The sequence below is a fragment of the Amblyomma maculatum genome, chromosome 5, assembly GCF_055883805.1.
Source record: "Amblyomma maculatum isolate TAMU_Amacu chromosome 5, ASM5588380v1, whole genome shotgun sequence".
NCBI lineage: Eukaryota > Metazoa > Arthropoda > Arachnida > Ixodida > Ixodidae > Amblyomma > Amblyomma maculatum.
Genome location: NC_139348.1, coordinates 137,911,490 through 137,934,672, shown reverse-complemented (window position 1 = coordinate 137,934,672; position 23,183 = coordinate 137,911,490). Strand labels below are relative to the sequence as shown.

At 44.6% G+C, this 23,183-nt stretch overlaps 1 protein-coding gene across 3 annotated transcripts in view; it reads right to left on the bottom strand.

Moving 5' to 3' along the window:
• LOC146189708 (transmembrane channel-like protein 7) overlaps positions 1 to 22,087 on the bottom strand; it is a 37,608-nt gene extending 15,521 nt beyond the window's left edge. Inside the window, exons 1-12 of one of the 3 annotated variants that reach the window (XM_084604484.1) lie at positions 21,964 to 22,087; positions 13,584 to 13,795; positions 12,847 to 12,984; positions 11,351 to 11,457; positions 10,646 to 10,715; positions 9,128 to 9,209; positions 7,957 to 8,119; positions 6,399 to 6,465; positions 4,728 to 4,874; positions 2,700 to 2,851; positions 2,430 to 2,577; positions 28 to 189 (exon numbers count right to left, since the gene is read on the bottom strand). In XM_084604484.1, coding sequence (XP_084460610.1) covers positions 28 to 189; positions 2,430 to 2,577; positions 2,700 to 2,851; positions 4,728 to 4,874; positions 6,399 to 6,465; positions 7,957 to 8,119; positions 9,128 to 9,209; positions 10,646 to 10,715; positions 11,351 to 11,457; positions 12,847 to 12,984; positions 13,584 to 13,592 — 1,245 coding nt within the window. In that variant the 5' untranslated portion in view covers positions 13,593 to 13,795; positions 21,964 to 22,087. Of the gene's footprint in view, positions 1 to 27; positions 190 to 2,429; positions 2,578 to 2,699; positions 2,852 to 4,727; positions 4,875 to 6,398; positions 6,466 to 7,956; positions 8,120 to 9,127; positions 9,210 to 10,645; positions 10,716 to 11,350; positions 11,458 to 12,846; positions 12,985 to 13,583; positions 13,796 to 16,923; positions 17,180 to 18,470; positions 18,818 to 21,963 lie in introns of those variants that run through there. The other 2 variants (XM_084604482.1, XM_084604483.1) reach the window with 2 other exon arrangements.
• Between the last annotated feature and the right edge of the window lie 1,096 nt (positions 22,088 to 23,183).

The following is a 23,183-nucleotide window of genomic DNA, read 5'->3' as shown; positions in this document are numbered from 1 at the left end:
CCCTGAAGCCTCAGCAGACAGGCTCACCTGGAATGAGAAGCTGGTTGCATAGTACACGGCGAAGAGGGAGCCCACGATAACGGCGACCACGAACAGGTTGACCAAGAGTCGCACGACGAAGAGGCCGATTTTCTTGCGTCGAGACCAGCTGGCAATCTCTGCTCTCCGCCGTTCTTCCGCTAGGTCGCTCTGTTGGCAAAACAACGACAGTGTGTTAGCCAGTGGTCACAGGTGCTTTGAATAGGAAATCACCCCAGCATTCATAACTGTGCAAATCACCCCTTCAACACCAGTGATTTACGGTAAGTGAGAAGCGAGAGGAGTGAGGTTAGTAGTATATAAAGGCAACTACGAATGGGTTAATTTAATTAACAGCCACTATTAACTAGACTTACACTGCGAATATATGTGATAACAATGCCCAAAGTGAACTGAACACACTCGAAGAGGGTCTGGAGTAAGTGGAATACAGCTGTATCAGACCTACCTGCATCACATATAATCACTGGTGATTATATGTGATGCAGGTAATAATATCAGTTATTAAACTGATATTATTAACATGGTGGACCATCAAGCTACCGTATTTACTCGCATATTGCTTGCACTTGCATAATGTTCGCACCCCCAACATTGGGTATAAGAAATCAGATCTTTTTTTCCTCGCGTAATCATTGCACCACCAATACTACCACCAAGAGAGTCGTCTGCTAGCAGTAACAAGCGCCATCTTTGAAGTGCTACTGAACCTAGCTGGCCTCGTGTGCACGCGCTACCAGGTGGCGATAGCATGCTCGGGTATATCATCATCATCGGCTATGCTTTTTTTTTTTTTTACCTCCATGATGCTTATAGTTGCCATTTTGCAAGGTGTCTCCACGTCTCGTCATTGTTCCTTTGTTCTGTCCGTGTTACTTGCTTTGTTACACTGTCTACCGTGTCCTTGGTGCCGCATCGCGGTGGAGCGGTACGCAAGTTATACAGCTGCTTTTAAGCTGAAAGCTTTCGAGTACGGGCGTCAACGAGTTCTGCGTAGTGCGCTACTAGAGACAGCGATTGCAGTGTCGATACGGACTCGGATCAAGTCTCTGACCGAGAGTAGAACTGTATGGTCTGCTGTGAGCATTATACCATGGAACGCGGGGAGTGATGATGAGGCTGCGTGCGGTAAATAAAGTGCTTTAGGAATTTGTGCTTTTGGCGACGCTGTACTTTTATAACAAGGGTAAGTTCTGCTTGAAAGTAATGTTATGGTTATATTTACAATAGCTGACCTAAGAATCACGATTCACACCTATTTAAACTTGCTTTTAGCACTCGAAAACATTTGCTCAAAATTTTCCCCGCATAATTATCGCACCCCCCCAACTTACCATTAAAAAAAGTGCGAGCATTATGCGAGTAAATACGGTAATTAGTCACACATGATAGAAGATGCAGCTGAGTAGACGACACAGAATGAACACATAAAAGCATCGTTATCATCTGTCTCTCTCTCTCTGTCTGTCTGTCTGTCTGTCTCTCTCTCTCTGTGTGTGTGTGTGTGTGTGTGTGTGTGTGTGTGTGTGTGTGTGTGTGTGTGTGTGTGTGTGTGTGTGTGTGTGTGTGTGTGTGTGTGTGTGTGTGTGTGTGTGTGTGTGTGTGTGTGTGTGTGTGTGTGTGTGTGTGTGTGTGTGTGTGTGTGTGTGTGTGTGTGTGTGTGTGTGTGTGTGTGTGTGTGTGTGTGTGTGTGTGTGTGTGTGTGTGTGTGTGTGTGTGTGTGTGTGTGTGTGTGTGTGTGTGTGTGTGTGTGTGTGTGTGTGTGTGTGTGTGTGTGTGTGTGTGTGTGTGTGTGTGTGTGTGTGTGTGTGTGTGTGTGTGTGTGTGTGTGTGTGTGTGTGTGTGTGTGTGTGTGTGTGTGTGTGTGTGTGTGTGTGTGTGTGTGTGTGTGTGTGTGTGTGTGTGTGTGTGTGTGTGTGTGTGTGTGTGTGTGTGTGTGTGTGTGTGTGTGTGTGTGTGTGTGTGTGTGTGTGTGTGTGTGTGTGTGTGTGTGTGTGTGTGTGTGTGTGTGTGTGTGTGTGTGTGTGTGTGTGTTTCTTCTGTGTTGTCAGCTATGCTGCATTTTCCATCATGACATTATTAGTAACCCCTAATAAAGTTAGGCAGGCAGTTAGGCTTAAATACAGCAGAATCTCCAACATGCAAATCCCAGGGCGTAGCGTAAAATAATCATATGATCCAAATGGTAACAAAATCCTTTTGAGCTAAAATGCTCACGGCCAAAATTCTGCGCATTGTGAACTATGAACTCCAAGCAAGAGAATTTTATTATCATTACCAAATTCACATCGACTACGACTGTATTAATCAAATGCTATGGTACTTAATACAACCGCTTCCTTTGGCGAACTTACGACAAGCTGGGAGATGAGGACAAGGCAAGTCGTCACCTTTAGCTCCTGCACAATGCTGACGTGTTTGAGTCGTGCCGTCCGCTCGTCGGTAATGCAGAAGTCCCAGGAGGCAAACACCATGTTGCAGTACCGGTGGAGCTTCCCTTCCGACACCAGCAGGGATTCCCGAACCCCAACCGTGGTGCTGCACGTAATCCAAGGACAGAAACACCACCCATGAGGAGCCATGCAGGGATATTTGAACAACTTGGTTGAAGTGGAGCTTCATATCTATGTAGGATGGTCTTTCCCATGACCGTGACTCACTATCGGACCATCAGCAGCAGGCAGAGCACAAAGCAAGCGACATTGGTCAGCACGTAAGCCAGGGGAAAGTTGTAGCCCAGTCTGGTCCCTGCGATGTGGTCTACCGAGTTGAGATAGCTGCCCGAGAACAGCGCCGTCAGTTCCATCCAGCCCTGTTCACGGGGCAAGAAAGGAGATCAGTCACGAAGCAAATCGGCTAACATGTTGACACCCAAAAAAATAAAAAGACAAGGTTCAAGCCAGTTTCCACCATCTTCCTTCAGAGCAAGCAACCAAAGCCACCGTACCCAGATTTTTATTTTTTGTAACACGCTAACTTGTGCAGCGCCCTTAAAGCTATAAATGCTAGCAAATTAATGCTTGATGCTTATCATGTGTTTTGTGTGTTTTCCTCTCTGTTTACAGTGTACCATCATATACTCAATAGTGAAATCAGTCAGTCGTCAAATTTTAATATCGTTACTGCGAGTGATGGGTTCTGTCGACCCCACCAGATGGCCCTCAGTTGGTGCTGAAGGCGACCTCTCGGGCTCTCTTGCTGTCACCTAGACTTGGACACTCGTATCAGAGCTGGCCAGCAAGCCTACAAGCTTCTGGAGTTCTCTGGGTGGTCGGTCTGTGGAGCAGTCCCAAAAGATGTGTTCCGTCATGGCTCTCTGCCTAATTTTGAGCAATCGAGTTTGAATTCGTGTGGGTTGATGTGGTATGTGCTGAATGAGGCGTTATTTGCACTGCTGTTGTCCTTTTCCTCAATGCCCTCCGACATCCTTTGCTAGAAAAGAAGAATCCTGTGCTCATTCTGAGGAAGTCTGTGTTTAGTATTGGTAAGCGTGCTAAACTGGGGCATGGAAGGATGCTGACTCAAGTCCTGGCGGGGTTATGATTTACCTATTTTTCTTAACTTTCGTCCAAGTCCCACTTTGGCCTTGGCCAGCCCTTCAAGGTCATTCAATCCCAGCGAGGCGGAATCAGAAGTTGCACCCAGAGTAATAGAACTTCCGCTATGAAGGAAACAGAAGCTACTGCAAGACACAGATGCTGTCCCCAGCATCAGCAACACCTCATAACATGGCTTCAAACTCTTACGCCTTTAGCTATTCTTATGAACGGTGTTCGCAACACCTAAAATGTCTTCAAATAAAAAAAATTAGTTGTGGTTTAGCTCTGGTTAACCCTAATGGAATTGCGAAAGCAACGATGGTAGCTCCTTTTGCCTGCTACATTATTCCCCTATTACGCCCTATCAGTGTAAGGTACTACATTATTGGGGACACTTAAGCTCATCCTTTAAGGGTATGACGCGAGAGCGTAAGCTACCAGCCCACATATAAAGTCACGCTTCAACCAAGCCGTATGGACGTGACTGCGTGTGGTAGGAATAACCTGATATCACCTTCCCATATGAAAGGAGCGACCCGAGTTGGCAGCTCCTACCCGTGGCATAGGGGTAACCTGAATTCAAATGTCATGGCAGGCTGAGGAGACTAAAGCTACACCTCTTCACGACGTAGCAGCGGCCACCCGAGGTCTTGCTTTGGCTGTCGGAGTGTTGCTTTCGCAACAAAACATTTTAGAAGGAAACTGAAGGCAATGGCTTTTTGGCTGTTTTTTATGTGTTTATCGGAGTGAGAAACACATTCGTTGGCGAGAATCGTATTTCAAAATTTTTCCAATGCTGAACTCAAACTCGTGACACAGAACGAAAAAGGACTCTATGATTGCCATTTGGGGTGGACGTGATGGCAGTGTAGCCTGGCCTTGAGGATCTCTGCCTACTTGCAAAATCACCCAACTATAGCATCACTCGTACTTTATTCCACGAAAGCTTCATCTTACAGTGAAACAGGCTTCATCATTAGAATAAGATAATTACTGATACACACATTAAGTTGAATTTCTCCTTCGTGTCCTTTTTTTCAAACGGCACTTAACGACTGCAACAGCAGCAATCAGCCTAAACCGGTTGATACACAAGCCAACAACGAAGCGAGTGGGCAAGAATCACACAGAAAAAAAAAGGACACTCACCGTTCCCTGGAGGAAATCCTGCAACTGCGAGATGCCGCCTTTTGTCTGACTGGCGACCCGCTCGTAATACTCCTGGTAGCAGCGTTGCATCGTCAGCAGGCTGCGGTTGGCGGCCGCCCAGACATCGTCCTCTAGACTACCCATTGTCTTCAGACCAGGAGAAAAACCAAACAACCCGTGTCAAAAGGAAAATCTTCCCCACAGAAGCATTACAAATTCGCAGCACAGAGGGGCAATTTTATTTTTGCTGCAAAACAGATCTTTGTGGCCATGCTGATGTTTTCTGTTTGGCAGCAAAATATGCATTTATTCCCGAGAAAACTGAACTTTAGAAAAAAAAGAGCTGAACGTTTTTCTTCGTTTCTTTTTGCCACTCAATCCGAACTCGTGATGTCAGCAATGAACATCGTCCTACTTTCATTACTTAAATGTAAGCCTGAGCTCTTAGATCCCACCGGTTGGGGACGAACAAAAGGATACGCATTTAGTGAGCGGGGTGAAGAAGGTGGTGAAAAGAGTGGTGGTGGCGCCATCTGTACACACTCAAAAAGTATTTCTAAACTTAGCTCACAGACTGCTGTGTCTATGAATTTTAGATACTGCATCCGCTTCACTGATTTTGCTTTTGCTGCCAGGTATAGTTGTTATATCAACAATCTCCAAGTCTGTAACTTAAACACAGTTTACATTAGCAAACATAGGTGTCATTACATTATGTAAGCATTTGAATTATGGCCCAATCAGACTGCCATTTTTTTTATAACAGGATCTAAGTCAACATTTGCAATTTATAAGAGTAAAGAGCTCCGAAAATTATCTGTAGCATGATTGAGCATCAGATATCCGTGCATAGGAAAAAAAAAATGAGCCAAGAAAGCATTATTGAAATCTCCCCAAGCTGCTTATGAAAATGCCCATGGCAGCTATTTCATTTTTTTACCTTTCCTGGCTGACGAAACCTTTCTTTTCAGCGAAAGCATCCTCCTCCATCATTGGAATGTCATAAACAACAAATTTATTTTAATGCCAAAACTAAAAGTAACATGGCAACACAAAAGACAGACATGACATACAACTAAGCAAAGACAAAGTTTGCTGAGATGGTGTCAGTATGGTCATCTTCGTGTGTCCCTAATATGGCCAGGTAAACTTGCAAAAACTGACGGCTCAAACATGGAACAAGATCTCAGATGGAAGCACGCTGCTGTCCATCCTCTGCCTTTGAGTTTCTCCCTCTCCCTGGCCATTGAAATGCTGCAGTATATCAATCCATAGCCCTCTAAATTTGTCCAAAGTGGCCCTTTAATCAAGAGCCAACTAGAACAAATGACAGCTAAGGTAATCAACTAATCAGCATGCATTAACGCAAACTATCACCACTAATTGCCTGAACTAACTAGACCACAGTGAATTAATGCCCCAGCAGCAGGGACCAATTTTCTATGGAGGCAAAAAGCAAAGCGTCCGTGTGCTGTGCGATGTCACCGCACGTTAAAGAGCCCCAGGTGTTCGAAATTTCCGGAGCCCTCCACTACGGCGTCTCTAATAGCCTAAGCTGCTCTGAGGCGTAAAGCTAAACCAAACCAAACTGATATTAGACCTCTTAGACATTAACCCCTGAGTTCTTGACCACAACGTAAGACCTTAATTGAAGACGAACTTCTCACCCACCGAAGGCAAGTTGGGTGCAGATGGTCCCACAGCTGAGAATGCCAGTGCGAAAGTCTTGCCGAAGGCGCTGGGAATGCATTAAAGTCACAGTTAGAGTGGCACTACAGTCAACCACGAAGCTGCACTGGTAATAGTACAATCTGCTGCAGCAACAACTGAAAACTACAAAAAGGCAACACTGGCACTACAATGACAATTTCCCTCCTCACTTTCCGCATTACCATTTCGTTGCCATCTTAGGCACTACAAGCTAATGTTCATCAGACTTTGAAGAACAGACTACTTCTATGACATTAACTATGCATTACTTTCCAGATTACTGTACATTAATTATGCCAAACATGCTTACAACATGCATTTCAGAGTAATCGCCTCAATGCAGAATGTTTCTAATGGGAAAACAATAAAAATCTGACCTTTAGCTGATCACCGCCACTTAAGGCTTACACAAAAATTTATTTTTCTGTTCTTAAAATAAATCTACGCAATGAAAGCAGTGTGCACATTTCAGCTCTAACTTAACTCTCATGGGAGGATTTATCTTCAGCCCTAAAACACTGCAGCAGGGGGTAGGACAGGTCATTCCCACATACGTAAAGTAACTTTGTGACAAAAAATTAGTCAAAGTGCAGTCTCAATGTAAACATATCTCCATGAACAGACAATTAGAGACCTGTTATTCCGGCCATTTTTTACGCGATAAACAATAGATATAACAGTACAATGCCTGCTTTCAAGTTTTCTTCTTTTCTCACATCAGTCATTTTTTTCTTGCCTGACGACTGGAAAACGCATTGTGGGATGCTCCCACATATTAGTGTCATCAATGCCAAAAATGTGTATTCTATATTTTCTTTACAGCATTCTTTCTTACTGACTTCCATCAAGCTTTGCCCTCTCTATCTTTATCCGTGCACCCTCGCAGAACGAAAAGCACGAAGACAAAGAAAAGAACAAAGAGATGTCGCAGGAAGAAACACAGACCTGGCGCAAGCATACAGCTGAGACATATATTGCAGGAGGCGAATGATTTGTATGCAACAACTAAGTGACATTCAAGGCAAACACAAAAAAAAATAAATCAGAGACTGAGAAGAGCTGGGCAGTGGAAAGTACACGTCATATAGTAAAAACAAAAATAAAGAAAACAAAAACACGCATGAAGCAAATATGCAAGCCAATATGCAAGCCACCCTTTAACTGCTTATAAGGCAAATTCTTACAAATCATTTCTTTAGATAAGGATAGATAAGGACTGATAGATACAGAATTCACCTGATAGTGCTTTGATAACATTCTTCCTGCGCGACATGCACTGCATGTTGGCAAGCCATGCGAATTGCTCACTTTTATTTAACAGTCCCTTGCCAATTTTTTTGGCACTGTTGGGACATGCACTGCATGTTGGCAAGCCATGCGAATTGCTCACTTTTATTTAACAGTCCCTTGCCAATTTTTTTGGCACTGTTGGTTCATATGGGTCCTTACAAACTAGCCCGACTGTCCCATACAATCATGCGGCTACAGAATCAGCGTTTCCCAAGAAAGCTGCGCTCACCCATTGACAACGGAAGAGCGGGTCTCGTTGGGTTTGAGCACAGCGGGTAAGATGGAGTGTGGGGTGATGATGAACAGCAACGGCATGAGGAACACGAGAAGGTTCAGGAGCAGCAGCCAGCGCAGGAACAGGAAGTATGACACCACCCCAGTGCCAAAGTGGCCTGCACACAATACACACCACCCCCAACAAAGAGGCAACAAATGGCGATGAATACAGCCAGGAAAATTTCCGTGTTACGCTCCTCACGTGGCACAAGAGCTGAGTCACGAATTATGACAGTTTGTTATTATATTATTTAAAGTGCTGCTACGACTGGCAGCTACTGGCAGCTGTGACTGCAAGATTAGTCCCACTAGTAGCCGGCAACAACCTAGACGTCGACGTCAACCTGCCAAAGGAGTAAGGCTTGCCTACAAGAAACCACATAAAACTGCAGGATAAAGCAAAGAACAGCACTATGTCAAGCCCTCGTGTTATATCACTGCAGACTTAGCATAATTACTGTTGTTGCTTTGTTATCTCCTTCATGGAAAGTCAATCAGGGATTAAAGACTTCCACCTTGTGTATAAAACACTCTACATGCAATGCACTGTAATCTATTTGGCCCTCAACATGGCACAAGAATACGACTTAATGTCACCACATAGCAAGTTAGCAACATATCTAGTTAGTCCTATCTTGAGTATTCCCTCCGTAATTTGTCTGTGGTGAAATGACCACAGGTGGTCAGAAGGCATACGTACTGGCCTTTTCTCATATGGCGCAAAAACGGCTATGAACGTGCACGTTGACTCACAACAGATTAAGCACTTCTTTTTAACAGTACTTAGCTTCAATGGTTATGGACTAATGCAGCACAGTGACTGAGTGCAGCATCCAAGAGCGAGCGCTCAAAAAGATCTGAAAAACCCTCTCAGTAGCGGCATGCTTTGATCACTAAAGTCACAAAAACATGCTGCTATGTTGCACTGTTGGTAAATTTGCATAATTTACCATAACAACTGCAGTATAATTTCCCTAAGTAAAATGCCACTGAATAATGCAAGATCACTGATACTGCATTTAAAACCGCTACACTGCTTTCCGTGGAACTTGCATTGATGAACAATGAGCAAACAAAGAAACTTCCACAGACAGAACAAAAATATTAGCAGTACGAGCACCCACCTTCGATGGTTTTAAGAGAGCTAGACCACATTGTAAACCATGTTGTGATATCTCTTCCAATCTCTGAAGCTTTCTTCATTGCCTGCACAGGAAAATATTTCACGGATTGAATCGTGCAGCAGAGCAGGAATTTAAAAAGTACACTCAGCGCAGTTATCAAGAAATATTCCAATACATACTTTTATCCCTATCCCTCTAATAAAACTGTCCTCAAAAGATTGTTCCTTTGAAGCCAGCATGCTAAAACATTAAAACGAAACCCAGAAAGATAAAACAGGCCTCGATAAGAAAACTAATGCTGCTGAGAATACAACAGAGAAAATGAACATGGACATGTCCCTGTCACTCTTCAGTTACCAACTCCAGTAGCTAACTTGGCACTGTTGGACAATAACTTGGAACTACACAACTAACAGACACCAACATGATGATTTTCAAGCAAAATGTTACTGAAATAAATGTCCGAATTTGGCCTCATATTCTCCTGCTCATCACGTGAAGCTGATACGCACAGGCACATCCTAAACAAATGAATAAATGACGGACAATTAGGTGTAGTTTTGCCAAATGCAAATTATGCGCGCCAGCATTTTTATCCACGTTCTTCCTTGGTACGGCAAGTGCTTAAACTTGTTTTGCTAGCTATGGCAAGGATTTGCACCGGCTTTGCTCAACCGCTTCCTCTTCTACTCTGCACACTTCCGCAATTTATCCCTTTCCAGACTGCCCCGCCGGGGTGGCGCAGTGGTTAAGGCGCTCGACTACTGTTCCCAAGGACGCGGGATCGAATCCCGGCCTCGGCGGCCGCTTTTCGATGGAGGCGAAAAGCAAGGCGCCCGTGTACTGTGCGATGTCAGTGCACGTTAAAGAACCCCAGGTGGTCTAAATTTCCGGAGTCCTCCACTACGGCGTCTCTCATAGCCTGAGTTGCTTTGGGACGTTAAACCCCACAAACCAAACCAAACCAAACCTTTCCAGACTCTTATTCCGTTTAGCCACACATTCAGGGTCATTCAACTCATGTTTAAAGCTGTGTTCTTTGCTCCTGCTGTTCATTTTGCCGGGCCCAGCTTTTAGCCTCAGACAAACCGGATGACCATGGCTTGTCCATGGCCACAAATCGTGACACGGCACGGCCCGATTCATCCAGACAATTCTCTTACAGCAAATGCCATGCACCATTCCAGTGCTAACACACTAACAAGAAGTTAATGACAATCAGTAGTACGATTAATGAAATGCTGTATGCATTGACATTAGAGTGCGCCTGTCATTTTCAAGACCGAAAGTTGAAGGTCTCAGATGGCAACATCAACTCCAGTGGCGGTCATTTTTTGCAAAGCTGGAAGTTCTAATATTAACATAGCAAAAGAGCGTGTGGCCCGGCCTGGCATGCAGCAGTCATTAATTTAAGCAATAACAACCAAGAGATGTCCCCCTGATTAAAGATACAACAGAAGCCACAGAACACATGAAATCAAACAGAACAATAGCCGATAAACTAGCAGACCATCAGACCTTGAAACTCTTCAGGTCCCATGCATCAAACTTGTCCCCTTCTTGCGCTGGTGATCTGTCCAGTTGGTTTCTATGAACAAAGAGAGCATTGGAAAATGTAAGGCTTTTTTAACGCATTCTTAGGAAAATACTATTTACTAGTTAATGACAGAAGTATGCATACGACATCTAAACTTTGCAACCTTGGCCACTCTTACAAAATATGCATTTCTTGTTTGGCACAAAAAAGAAACTCGAAGCGACTGAATGCTTTCAAGCACATCATACCTGGTAGCATAAGTTGACAGCCACAAATATGCTTCATAGTACAAATTAGTAGACTGCTCCTCCTCTCTACGAGGTGTATCCTAATTTTATACCACAGATTACCTGCTTTTGGCAAGTTTCTACTGGTCCGCACCTCCATTATGCCCCTTCCATCTCTAGCTTCTCATTAATGAGACTGTTCTGCAAGACGCTCTTATCGCTTCATAGACTAACATAGAATGCTATCCCTTTCACACTCTAACACTATTGCCTTCTTGCCAACTAAGTTCTAGTTTCTCTATGGAAAACGGAGGAGGATGCTTGTGAGCGAGCAAAAACGAAAACTGTTCACGTTTTTACAGTCTGCATCACACATAATATGTGACGCATTACAGGCGCAAGTACACTAAAAACACCAACAGCTTCCCTGTCCACAGAGCGGTTATTCTCCGTGCTCACCGGAATAGCCGACGCATGGCTAGCGGCACAGGGAGACTCCGAATAGCGGCACGCATCTCTGCCTGTTCCAGCTCGCTGAGTGGCTCCTCTTCCAGTCCAGAACTGAACTGCAAAGATACGAGAAGACCACAGCTTGACTTCCGCTTGGATCACACCGGTGAATCAGTATGCCGCAATGCTTGCTTGGTGATTGCAGGCTTTCGACAATGTACTCAAGCCACTGCTCCAGCATCGATGAAAAGTTGCCTCGGGCTCAAGAACGTTTTCTGAACAAAGCCCAGAAAGTAAGAGCTGTTTCAACTGGTCAGTTTAGTCAGCAGACTGGGCACTTAACTAAAACACCTGGAGTCTCTCTTTACAGAGAAATTTAACGAGGTGCAAATAGAAAGCGCAAGCAGACATCACAGTTGAAAAGTGCATGTTGTTGGGCTAGTTGGTTCTGCATACTGTAGATGAAGTTAGCGCAAAAGCTTTGACAAAGACGTAGAAGATAAACATATGACGAAGGAAAGGCGCTACAAGTCATATGTGTATCTTTTATGTCTCTGTCAAAGCTTTTGCGCTAACTTCATCTACAATAAGTAGACATCAAGCAAGGACATTCCATATTTTAAGGATACGCTAACATAACAAAAGAGTCACAAATCACTAGAGATGTTTCACTATCAGTGAAGCAGGTAAACAACTGCAACAGAAAGGACTTCGCCTCAATAAACAGCCATGCCTTAAATTAAAAACTTAGACAGGTAATTACCCTGAAAACCATGCATAACACCTTAACATGTTTGTACGATGGGTGGCAAAAAAACTGTTCAACTCAAGTAAAATCAATTGCTGGGCTAGTTGGTGCATTTCACAGAAAGGGAAAGATTCCACAGCACTAACAAATACGAACTCACAAATAGACACAGACAGGACAGGCGCTGACTCCAACTGGTCCCCCTTCTTTTGTTAGTGTTATTGCTTCTTTTTCGAAACAACAACAAAATGAAACTTCTTCGAAACGACATTTGTCCATGCACAAAAACAAATGTTTTAAAATTTACATCTGCCCACCCACTGCCAATCGTGCGATTTCTAGCCAAAGTGTTAACCAAAGCTCACAGAAATTAAGATTTTAAGCTGGAGCAGAGACACTCGCCCGTGAGTTGCTCGAAGCCTCATATATCAAAAGGCTGGGATGCAAATGCATCAGCGACACCTCAGTACCACTATTTAATGGCTAAAGTCGTCTTCTTAAGTTTGTTTAGATCGAATGTGACGTACATTCTTTGCCGACAGTGTGGAAGCATTTGCTTTTGCGCATGGACAAAAATGCTTGATTTTTGTCATTTTGAAGAAGTTTCATTTTGTTGTCATTTGAAAAAGAAGTGTGACCAGTTGGAAACAGCGTCTTTTCTGTCTGAATATATTTGTGAGTTCGTATTTGTTAGCGCTGTGGGATCTTTCATTTTTGTTCAACTCAAAATTCTGCCCTGTACTCCAAAACCACCTACCACAGAATCGCAGGTGCTGTAGCCTGGAGAACGCATGCTCAGTGCTCGGTTCAGGCAGACGGAGCCAGGGCGCCGCCGATGGGAAGCAGACGACAATTGCCGGCGGACAACAAGAGCCTCGGGGTCCTCGATGGATGTCTGCGTGGCCACACACATTCAGCACTCAATATAAGGTGTCTTGCACCAATAAAAACCGTGGCATGCAAAAACATACTTGAGTCACTCGGCTACAATACTGCATAATGAAGACATAGGTATGCAATGTACCGGTTCTACAAACACAGTTTAATGACCAAAGGGCATTGTTGTGGTAGCAGGAGTTGAAGGAAGCACAGTTAAAGCTATGTAATTGTGACAGTGAAACAGCACTACACAAATACTTCATGTACGAAAAAAAACTCCCAAAGTCACAAGCCAATATATGTTTACTCCAGACCCATAACTTCCACAATTTTTGGTAATACTTGTCCTAAACAGAAGCAGAGAAACCAGCCAGGCAAGAAAAGTAATGATGCTGCCGCACCTGAAACATGGCGATATAAACAATAACAGCACATCAGAATTAAAGGATAACAACACTGGTATGTTTCTGTCATCCAATGCTTAAAGCATTTTGCCTGGGTAGATTTGATCATCAACAGTGCTATGCCAGCCTTCCTTTCTTTCAAAAGTGCACATAGTATACGTATACACTGAACAGAGGCTTCACAGAGACGTCACAGTAGTCCAGCACTGACCCTCGACATGGCTGGCAAGGTGGCGGCAGCAACCCGTTCGGAGTATGCAGTGCTGCGACGTCGAGATGGCAGCAAAGTGCAGACTGCACGCGCCCAGTCACGGTGACCGCTCCAGTGCGAGAGCGTGTTGCAGAGCTCGCCAAGGTCAGTGTTGCTACACCGTCGGCCGAGAGTGTACTGCCAGAGTCGCACCCGCTCCTCCCGGTCGGTGTCTGCACGGGAAAAGAGAGAGTAAGGAAGCAGGTATGCTTGGATGCTACCCGTCAGGACACTTAAAAGACGTCCAGACATCTACACACGCTCTTCGTAAGATTCCAAATATGGAGTTCAAAGCCTCGAAACTGCATTCACAATGCTTGAAACACTTGGATGTGCCTTCTCTTGACAAGAAATTACCTCCGATAAACACCTCCATAGTTCCTGTGCTGCAGACTAACCCGCAGATGACATAATAGACGGAAGGCAATGTACAGCCTTTATCAAAAGTTTGGAATCCAGAGGGTTTGGTTTTAAGCAGTATATTATGACTTCTTTAACAATCGTGGAAGTCCTAGCCATTGGAGAGGGTAGGATGAAAAATCTTCTTACCTTCAGCAAGTTTGGAAACTGGAAATTAATTATGAGCCACATAGTATGGCTCATAAGTAGACCCCTGAGCTTTAAACTTTAGACAAAGGCTGTACCTGCAATATACTCTTCGTCATAACATCACAAGATGCATATTTAAGCAACATAGGTCATACATAGTAGCACAGAGAAGGAAGGGAAAAGGCAAGATGTAGCGAAAGCCCCGTCTCAGAAAACTGTCTGCTTTATGACTGTTTTAACGGATGGCCAAGTAGCCTGCACTTCGGCCGTTCTAAGCAGAGGCCTCCAGTGGCCTTCACTGTTAAAAAAAGATCATGCGTGGCACCTAAAAAAATTATGAGGGACACTTAAGCTCCACCTTTAAGGATATGATGCGATAAGATTGGCTACCACCTCACATATAAAGTACAGCTTTAATCAGGCCATATGAATGTGCCTGCGGGCCTAGGAGTAATGTGAATTCAAATGTCCTGGCATGCTGATTCTGATATCACTCTCCCATATGAAAGGAGAGGCCCGAGTTGGCAGCTCCTGCCAAACGTAATGCCACGTAACCCTACGTTCAGTTAGTGCCCATTCATGTCAGCTGCCAGTAACCACCTGCCAGCGCCATGCTCGTGCTCTTTCCCTCACAATGCCAATGCCAGATTTTCAGTGAACAGGGCCTTTAATGCTAGTGTGTTAATATTATGCATTTCACAAACACTTTAACAGGAAATGAAGGCTTGAACCTTCATTTCACTCAAGCCTTCAACCTTTTAAGCTCCTAATATCCTTTCATACAAAACACTGCCAAGTGACTTTCCAGTCACCTGTCCATGCACTCTGAAAGAATCTGTCCACTATGCTCAGCTTGGTAACACCGCCTTAATTAATTATATGTTATCATCATCAGCAACAGCAGTAGCCAGACTATACCCACTGCAAGGCAAAGATCTCTCCCGTATTCCTTCAATTAACCCGGTCCTGTGCTAGCTGCATCCACTTTACCCCTGCAAACTTCCTTACCCTCCCACATAATTTTCTGCCGACCCCTGCTATGCTGTCCTTCCCTTGGAATCCAATTTGTTACCCTTAGTGACCATCGGTTATCCTCCTTTCGCAATACATGCTCTACTTATTTCTTCTTCTTGATTTTAACCACAATGTCATCAACTCGAGTTTATTTCCTGACCCACTCTGCCCGCTTCCTAACTCTTGACGTTATACACACCATTTTCCGTTGCATAGCTCTCTGCGTTGTCCTAAACTTAAGTAAAACTCAATTCGTTAGACTTCAAGTTTCAGCTCCATAGCTGAGTACCGGTAAGATGCAATTTTCGTATGCTTTTCTCTTGAGTGACACCAATAAGCTGCTAGTCATGATCTGCGAGTACTTGCCAAATGCGCTCCATCCCAATCTGATTCTCCTAGTCATTTCCCTTTTAAAATTTGGGTCTGCGGTTACTATCTGTCCTAAGTAGACATATATGCCCCTACCACTTCCAGTACTTCACTACCCATTGTAAGCTGCTATTCCTTCCTGAGGCTGTTGAACATTGCCTAGTCTTTTGCATATTGATTTTTTGGGCCTACATTTCTGCTTTGCTTGTCTAGGTCACTTATCATTTTTTGTTCTCAGTCGCCTGAGTTACTTAACAAGGCAATGTGATCAACAAATTGCAGATTACTGAGGTATTCTCCATCTACCCTGATCCCTTACTGCTCTCATTCCAAGTCTCTGAATATTTCCTTGAAGAAAGATATGAACAGAACTGGATAGATCATGTCTCCTTGTCTACCACCTTTCTTGGTGGGAATTGTATTACTTTCCTTATGAAGGACAATGGTGTGCAGCCAATAAGTTATCTTCCAGTACTTTCACATATAGCTCACCTACACCCTGATTTCGCAATGCCTGCATGACTGCCGAGGTTTCCACTGAGTCAAAGGCTTTCTTGTAATTGATGGATGTAATGTATAGGGGCTGATCATATTCCGAGCACTTTTCTGTCATCTGGTTGATAGTATGAATATGATCGATGATATAGTGCCCTTTCCGAAAACCTGCCTTATAATTTGGTTCACTGAAGTCTATGGTTGCCCTGATTATTTGAGCTAGTGCCTTGGTGATGTGTATGACTGGCTAAACCAAATTACTAGCATTCACATGTCCAAAGTGACATGCCGATTATTGCACTGCATCATGAGTTTAATACAGCACATTCGTATATGTGCTTTAATAATGCATCGATCTCACAGCTGTGCAACGTGCAACACTGCAGAACTGCACGTCTTGAGGGCTACTCATCATATGAATAAAAACAGGCAGCTGCACAGAATGTTGTAGTACTTTTATTGGTTATACTAAGGAAATGGAGGAGCCATCAAGAAATTCATACAGCTCTGAGACATACACACTGAACTGGTGAGTTGGATTTACAAATAGACTGATACTGCTTCTAGGACTAGCAATGACAAAAGCTTCTCTGCAAAAAGCACTCTGGATATGTAAGGAAGATCGCAAGGATAAGCAGACCGACATCATTCTGCTCCCAGCTGTATTGACACTTTCCGCACCTTGCTTTCTGGAACCACCAGCATCTGCCAGAAGAAGCGAAAATTCCAGCTTCAAAATACTGCCACCTCATGACAAAAGCTTCATTCTGGAGATAAAGAGTGTCTACCATTGCTCTTTCCTTCAGATTTCTAAGAAAATATGCAAAGAAAGCATACTAGTATGCCACATAAGTATGTATAGCGTAAGACTGACCTGTGCAGCAACAGTAAGCCTGGAGTAAAGCCCCGCCAAAAACATCTGGCCGAGCTTCAAAAGATCGGTAGCTCCCGAAGCAGTCCGACAGAACATTTTAGGCCAAAGTGAGCGACAACACAATGCCAAAAGAAACGCAATGGGAGCACATGCGGGCAAGCAATTCAGAGAAAAAACAACTTGCCGCCACTGCTTCCAAGCGGGAACCTGCATTTTCGTCGGCCAACATGGAACAGTATTTGTTTTACTTCGGCCTGTCTGACACGACAAAGGATCGTGCATCACTCTCGAAAGCTCAATGGAGCCACGAAAGACCGCACTGCACTTGTGCTGAGCCAGCTGTGCGCTGTGGTGGCTTAAACGCATGGTAAAAATTAATTATCATTATTTAGCCAGGTTATAAACCTAAATTTAGTGAGCAAATAATGAATTTTACGATGTGTGCCCATAAATTAAACTGGCAAAAAAAGCACGAATTCAAAAACGATATCAATTTTAACCAAATGCTGCAGTTGAGCTTTTAAACAGGACAGTGCAGCCTTAGAGACCTGGGATGATTGGGAGACCCTACTGCGCTCAGAGGAACAGCCTGCCGCAATTCATAAATGCCATTAACAATATGCGCACAGGTGGATTTAAGTAGCAGCATCTTTCATACAGGCTCTGGCAGCCCAGCTTGCGCATCAAACAGCAAGTTGCTTATATTATGAAGGGATGAAATATTTCTCACAAAAAAGAAAACTGGGTTAAACGTGATGCTCCTTTATCACTTATACCTAGTAGCAGTAAAAAAAATAAATAAATAAATAAATAAAAAAAAATCAGTCATAAAGAAATCCAAGACTGTCCTTTGGTACCTCCTTGGTGAGGCTCGAAAGGTCAAGAAGAGCAGCTTGTGGAGCAAGATGGATCAGTTGTTAAATATATTCTGACTACTACTACTACTACTACTACTCAATGGCAAAGTGCGCATTCGGTGGCTAACGAGCATTTTCTGTGGGAAAAATGTGTTACTGCTGCATGGCGTCTAAACGCAACAAATACAGTTCAGAATGACGATGTGCAATACAGCTCTTACGAAGGCAGCTGATAGTCATAAACCACCCTGTCTACATTTTGCTTAGAGTTTGGGGATTGTGGCCCGCTGTTGACAAAAACTGTGCTTGCTCAAAAGACGCACAGAAGCATACGCTGATGATCGGAAGTTTTCCACTTTATTTCGCGGTGCCTCACACTAGAAATTGTTATTTATCCCTGCCGTTGCAGATTCGGCAACATGCCGAAGCTGAAACTCCGATTAAACAAATGTGGAAGAACAGTTCCACACCTGACAAAAATTAGCGAATTCGTGCGGACGGATGCACACTTGTAAGAAATTTGCCGCGCAGCAAAACGCGGCACAATCTGCTGGCATAACACACTTTTTACGCTACTCGCTTTCAATCGGAACTATGCAACAGGTGCTAAGACGTGATGTACTACCGTGCAGTCTAGTTAATTTCAAGTTCGCCTACGTGATAAACACTCAAATCAGAGTGTTTGCTCACCTGAACTGTCGGATTCATCGCTGTCATCGTGCCCGAGACGCTCTTGAAGATTGTTCGACATTGTTATGCTAAGGTTATCAAAGGTCCCGTAGCGCGAAAGTCGCTCACGTAGAACTTCGAAGTCGGGTTTAGTAACTTCCTACGAACACAGCGAAGTCATCTCAGCATCTTATCCTTGCGATTCAATAAAAACGACAGGCAAAGCGTATATGACAGCAAGAAAACAATACAAAATGATTTCCGAACGATTCATCAAACTTTCAGCGGATGGGAGCAACGGCAGCAACCATAACAAAAAACCCAGAGTTGTGAAGATGCCGGCCAACGACCCATAACACCACAGTTGTTTCAGAGCAACGACAACTTGAAAAGAGAAAAAGAGAGAGAAAAAAGAACGCCGTATTTTAATGGCGCGAAACACAAAAAGAACGAAAGCAGCCATCTACGGCACTTAACTCTATGATGGCATTAAGTAAAAAATTTAGCGCAAAAAAAGAACACAAAGGACAAAGAAGAACACATAAGACGTTTGACGAGCGCTCCTCGATAAAGTTTTCTCCTCCTATATAACAATTATATATTAATATTGCTTGCGTAACCGTTAATATACTTCAAAGCATGATTTATGATACAAAATCTGTCATTCGCCATTTATTGTTCAACAACAGTCCACAAAAACTGATGCACAAATGAAAAGTAAGCAAAAAGCACTGCTTCTGTATTGGTTTTTCTTTTTGTTATGTAAGGAATTACGTCCGCCCCCTGAAACCGACCACTGAGACTATACCTGGTGGCTGCCATCAGGCGGCGAAATGCATCATGGTCCACTTCAGTAATGGGTGCATAAGTATCTACATTTTCATAATAAACTCGGAATTTGCAGGTGCGCACCGCAATAATTTTGACCACGTGGTCTTACATGTGCGCTGAAGCGCACGGGCGCCTTTTACGTCCCTTAACGTAAAGGAGGAAAGAAGGAAGACTGAAGAAAAAAAGAAGTCTTGTTGGAAGGCTCCCAGATAAAGTTCGACCACCTATAGCATTGTTTTACTTTTAGTGAGTGAGTGAGTGAGTGAGTGAGTGAGTGAGTGAGTGAGTGAGTGAGTGAGTGAGTGAGTGAGTGAGTGAGTGAGTGAGTGAGTGAGTGAGTGAGTGAGTGAGTGAGTGAGTGAGTGAGTGAGTGAGTGAGCAAGCCGGCAGCCGTTAGGCAAAGTGCGCGTAAATATCAGACGCTCATTTAACTTTCTGCTCTGAGCCATTCAGTTACGATCGCATAGAGAATAATCAAGAAGATTCCGGTGGGGCTCCCAAAGAGGATTCCATCCACTTCAGAAAAGTTGAAAATTTTGACGAAAAGGCTCGAGATCACTCACTTCGTGCACTTTTCGAAACGCCATATATTACTCATCTGCCGAGATTTCGTACGCAGAGTAACGAATAGCGTCCAGTCGATCACTGCTCACCGTATCAGCTACCAAAAGCTCCCACAGTTTTTTTAGTGCATACACTACTAGCTGCAATCACGGATTTCGCCGATGTCTGTCCGAAGCCGCTCACTCTCTCTCTTTTCGTGAACTTGAAGTGGAGAAAGAGAAGGTGGCGACGAGTGCGTCGAGCGCGCGGCTCAACATTGAGGAGGCGGAGCAGTAGCACAGCTGCAGCAGAAGCCGCTCTCTTTCTCTATCTATCTCTCTGTCCTTCCGTCTCTCCGTGAACTTGAAGAGGAGGAGGAGGATGTGGCGACGCCCGCATCACGCGACTCATGACGCGACTTAACACTGAGGGGGCGGAGCGGCCGCACAGATGCACCCAGTGATAGAATAAGACAATGAAAGAGGGGCTTGTCTATTGCGAGCATGGCGGCCGTCATTGGGTAGCGTTGCACAAGCGTGTGTTACCCCGGAATGAGCAGTCGTGTACCGCCCGCGCGTCCTCAACTTCGGCATCTCTCCCCTCGAGTCAGTGGTCACTCCTCAGCCTTTACGTCCATGGCCTCCACGGACAGTAGACGTCCATGCGCGGTGATCAATGGATCTCGGCTCCGAGCCGCTCGCCGCGTCGTGAAGCAGCTTGTGCTCACCTCCGCGCCTTAACTGGCGCTCGCCTTCAAGCGCGTTTCCCTCCCTTCCCCCCTATAATCCCACCCCAGACCTTTCAGCCACAGAGCAATGCATTGTAAAGGGTGCATTGTGCCTGTTTTCGTTCATTTCTGAAGATGGTGTAAGGAAAGCTGATCATGACGCGGCTGCGCCGGGCGTTTGCTTCGCGTCGCAATTGAGCCGGGGTCGTCTGGCACTGCGGCGCAGGTTCGCCGTGCTCGACGTGCTGAAGTACAACGGTTACGAAGGCAGCGGGATCGTGAGTCTACTGATTCTGATATTTGAGCTAAACTGTACAAGAATATAGTACAAAGGATGAGGAAACGTGCCGAGCGTGCTCAGGAAACTGCTCAAGACACTGAGCGTCGTCGTGAAACGGATGCCGAAGCGAAGAGGATCAAACGTGCTGTGGAAACTTCAGGACAACGGGCTGCACGACTGCAAGCGATGGAAAGGTATAGCAGGAATAAGCAGTGCTACGTACGCACCTACTTCACATTTGATTAACTATGTAAATCGGCCTTAATTTTGTTCAAAAGGGCGAAGAAGGTGAAATTTCATCGCATGCCCTAACTTGCGGCGAAGTGAAATATAATTCAACATTTTTAAACACCATGAATTATAGAACAGTAAAATAAATAAAAAAAAAAGGAACTGAAATGGAAACAAATGATTATTCAAAAACAGTCATACCGTCTTTTAATGGCCGAAAAAGCGACTTTAAACTACAACATTCACAAAACACCTCATACGACCTATAAATACAAGTCCAGAAATTTGTCGTTTGCGGGAGGAGGGGGGTGATTAACAAGGAGATCTTATCGAATCTCTTTGGCAATAACACGTTATTAATTTTTGCGACGTTAGTTGCTCAAGCGGGGACCGCGGGCGATAGCCACAATCTTTCCTTCCTTCTTGACCGCAATAACATTAGTGACGGTTGAAACATAGTTACCTGCAGTAATAATCGCCTTGACATAGACCATGGAAACTAACTCTAAATAAATTTGTGCAGGTCTGAACTGCACGTGGCTCCAAAACTTGGCTTAAAACATCGGGATGGAGATAAAAAGTTACGTATAAAGGCTTCATTGAAATACCCGAATCGTGGAAAGCCACCGGAGTTGCCTTTTAATCAACTGATATATTTGCGCTTTCTCGTATACCATGTGCACATAGGAAAAAGCGTTTACGAGACGTGGCTGCAACGCGGAAGAAAAAAAAATAAGTATGAGGAGACGTGCGTGCTTTACAATTATGATGCGTTCCCGTACGCAGTCGCATCTCGTAAACATTTACGGGACACTACCGCGTACTGTCACGACGTGCACAAATGAAATGCATGATGATAGCAGGGAATATTCTAAAAGCATCGACTGCACTAAGCACCTCACCTCATGTGCGCCCGATGAACGTCAAGCCAGCGGTGTGATCCTATAGTAATGGGGACTCGTAAATCCCGGGAGAAGTCCCACAGCGGAGACGACGAGCTGACGGAGAGGTTCAGGCCGCTCTGCAACGTCTACGACCTACGCCTCGTGAGCCGGGGCCAGGCCTCGCTCCAGCTCCACTCCGCCCGAATTGGCACGCAACGTCACGCTGACGGGTCGCGCAAAGAAACCGTGACAGAGAGGAAAGAAAGAAAAGGGAAGAAAAAGAAAACCTGAGCCGGTCTTGCGCATGTCACGCGCGGAGTCCTGGCCCGCGTCCAGGAATGCGTGCGGGGATGGCACATTATTACAAAGGTGGCAGCGGTGGACCCCGCGATAGATGCAAACGATGGGCGGTGGCGAACGACCGACTAGCTGCCGCTTCTGCATCCAAAGGAAGACGGGAAAAGTGGGTGTTCTTCTGTTCAAGAGAGTTGAAGAGGAACTCGCGTGATGCGACGCGAATTTCAGCCCAACTTTTTTGTGGAACGGCACTCTGACTAGGCGAAACAGCGGAGGGAATCAAATGAACGGGACGTTACACCGAGAATCCGGGGTCAGTGTTGGTGTTGACGCGTTGTGAGCGAAAAATCACGGGCCTGGCGCTGGCAGGTGGCAGGTGGCATGTAACTGATTGATCGATGGTTGTGTGACTTAACGAGACCACATGATATTTAAGGTAGGAAGGTGGAATAACAATAAACCTTGCAGTGCTATGTCGGATGGCAGCCAACGCTGTCCTGTGATAGCCTTAAAGAAGGAGCTTAACTGTTCCCTATACTTTTTTTTTTTCAGTCATGTCCTTCGACGGTGTGACACCGCAAAAGGGGTCACATGTACTCCCCGCATGTCTTTTATCCCATTTATTGAGAATCCAATGTCCATCATTTGTTGCGGTGAAAACTTCGTCCTATGAACATTCGACGTAAATCAAGAATGTTGTTAGATCGTTCATTCTACAAAGTTAATTTAATAGTTCTTTCTTTCATCTTAAGGTCTATTAGAGTCACCATGCATCGATCCTCTCATGACACGTGCAGCTGTCACACGTGCTGCGCTGCGGCGATGCAGGCATGTATATTCCGTTTCCAATGGCACACACGAGTGCACTACATGACACGTTGGTCACCAACATAGCTGCACGCTCCACAGAGGTTCTGCTTGACACGTTAAGTAGTTTTTCA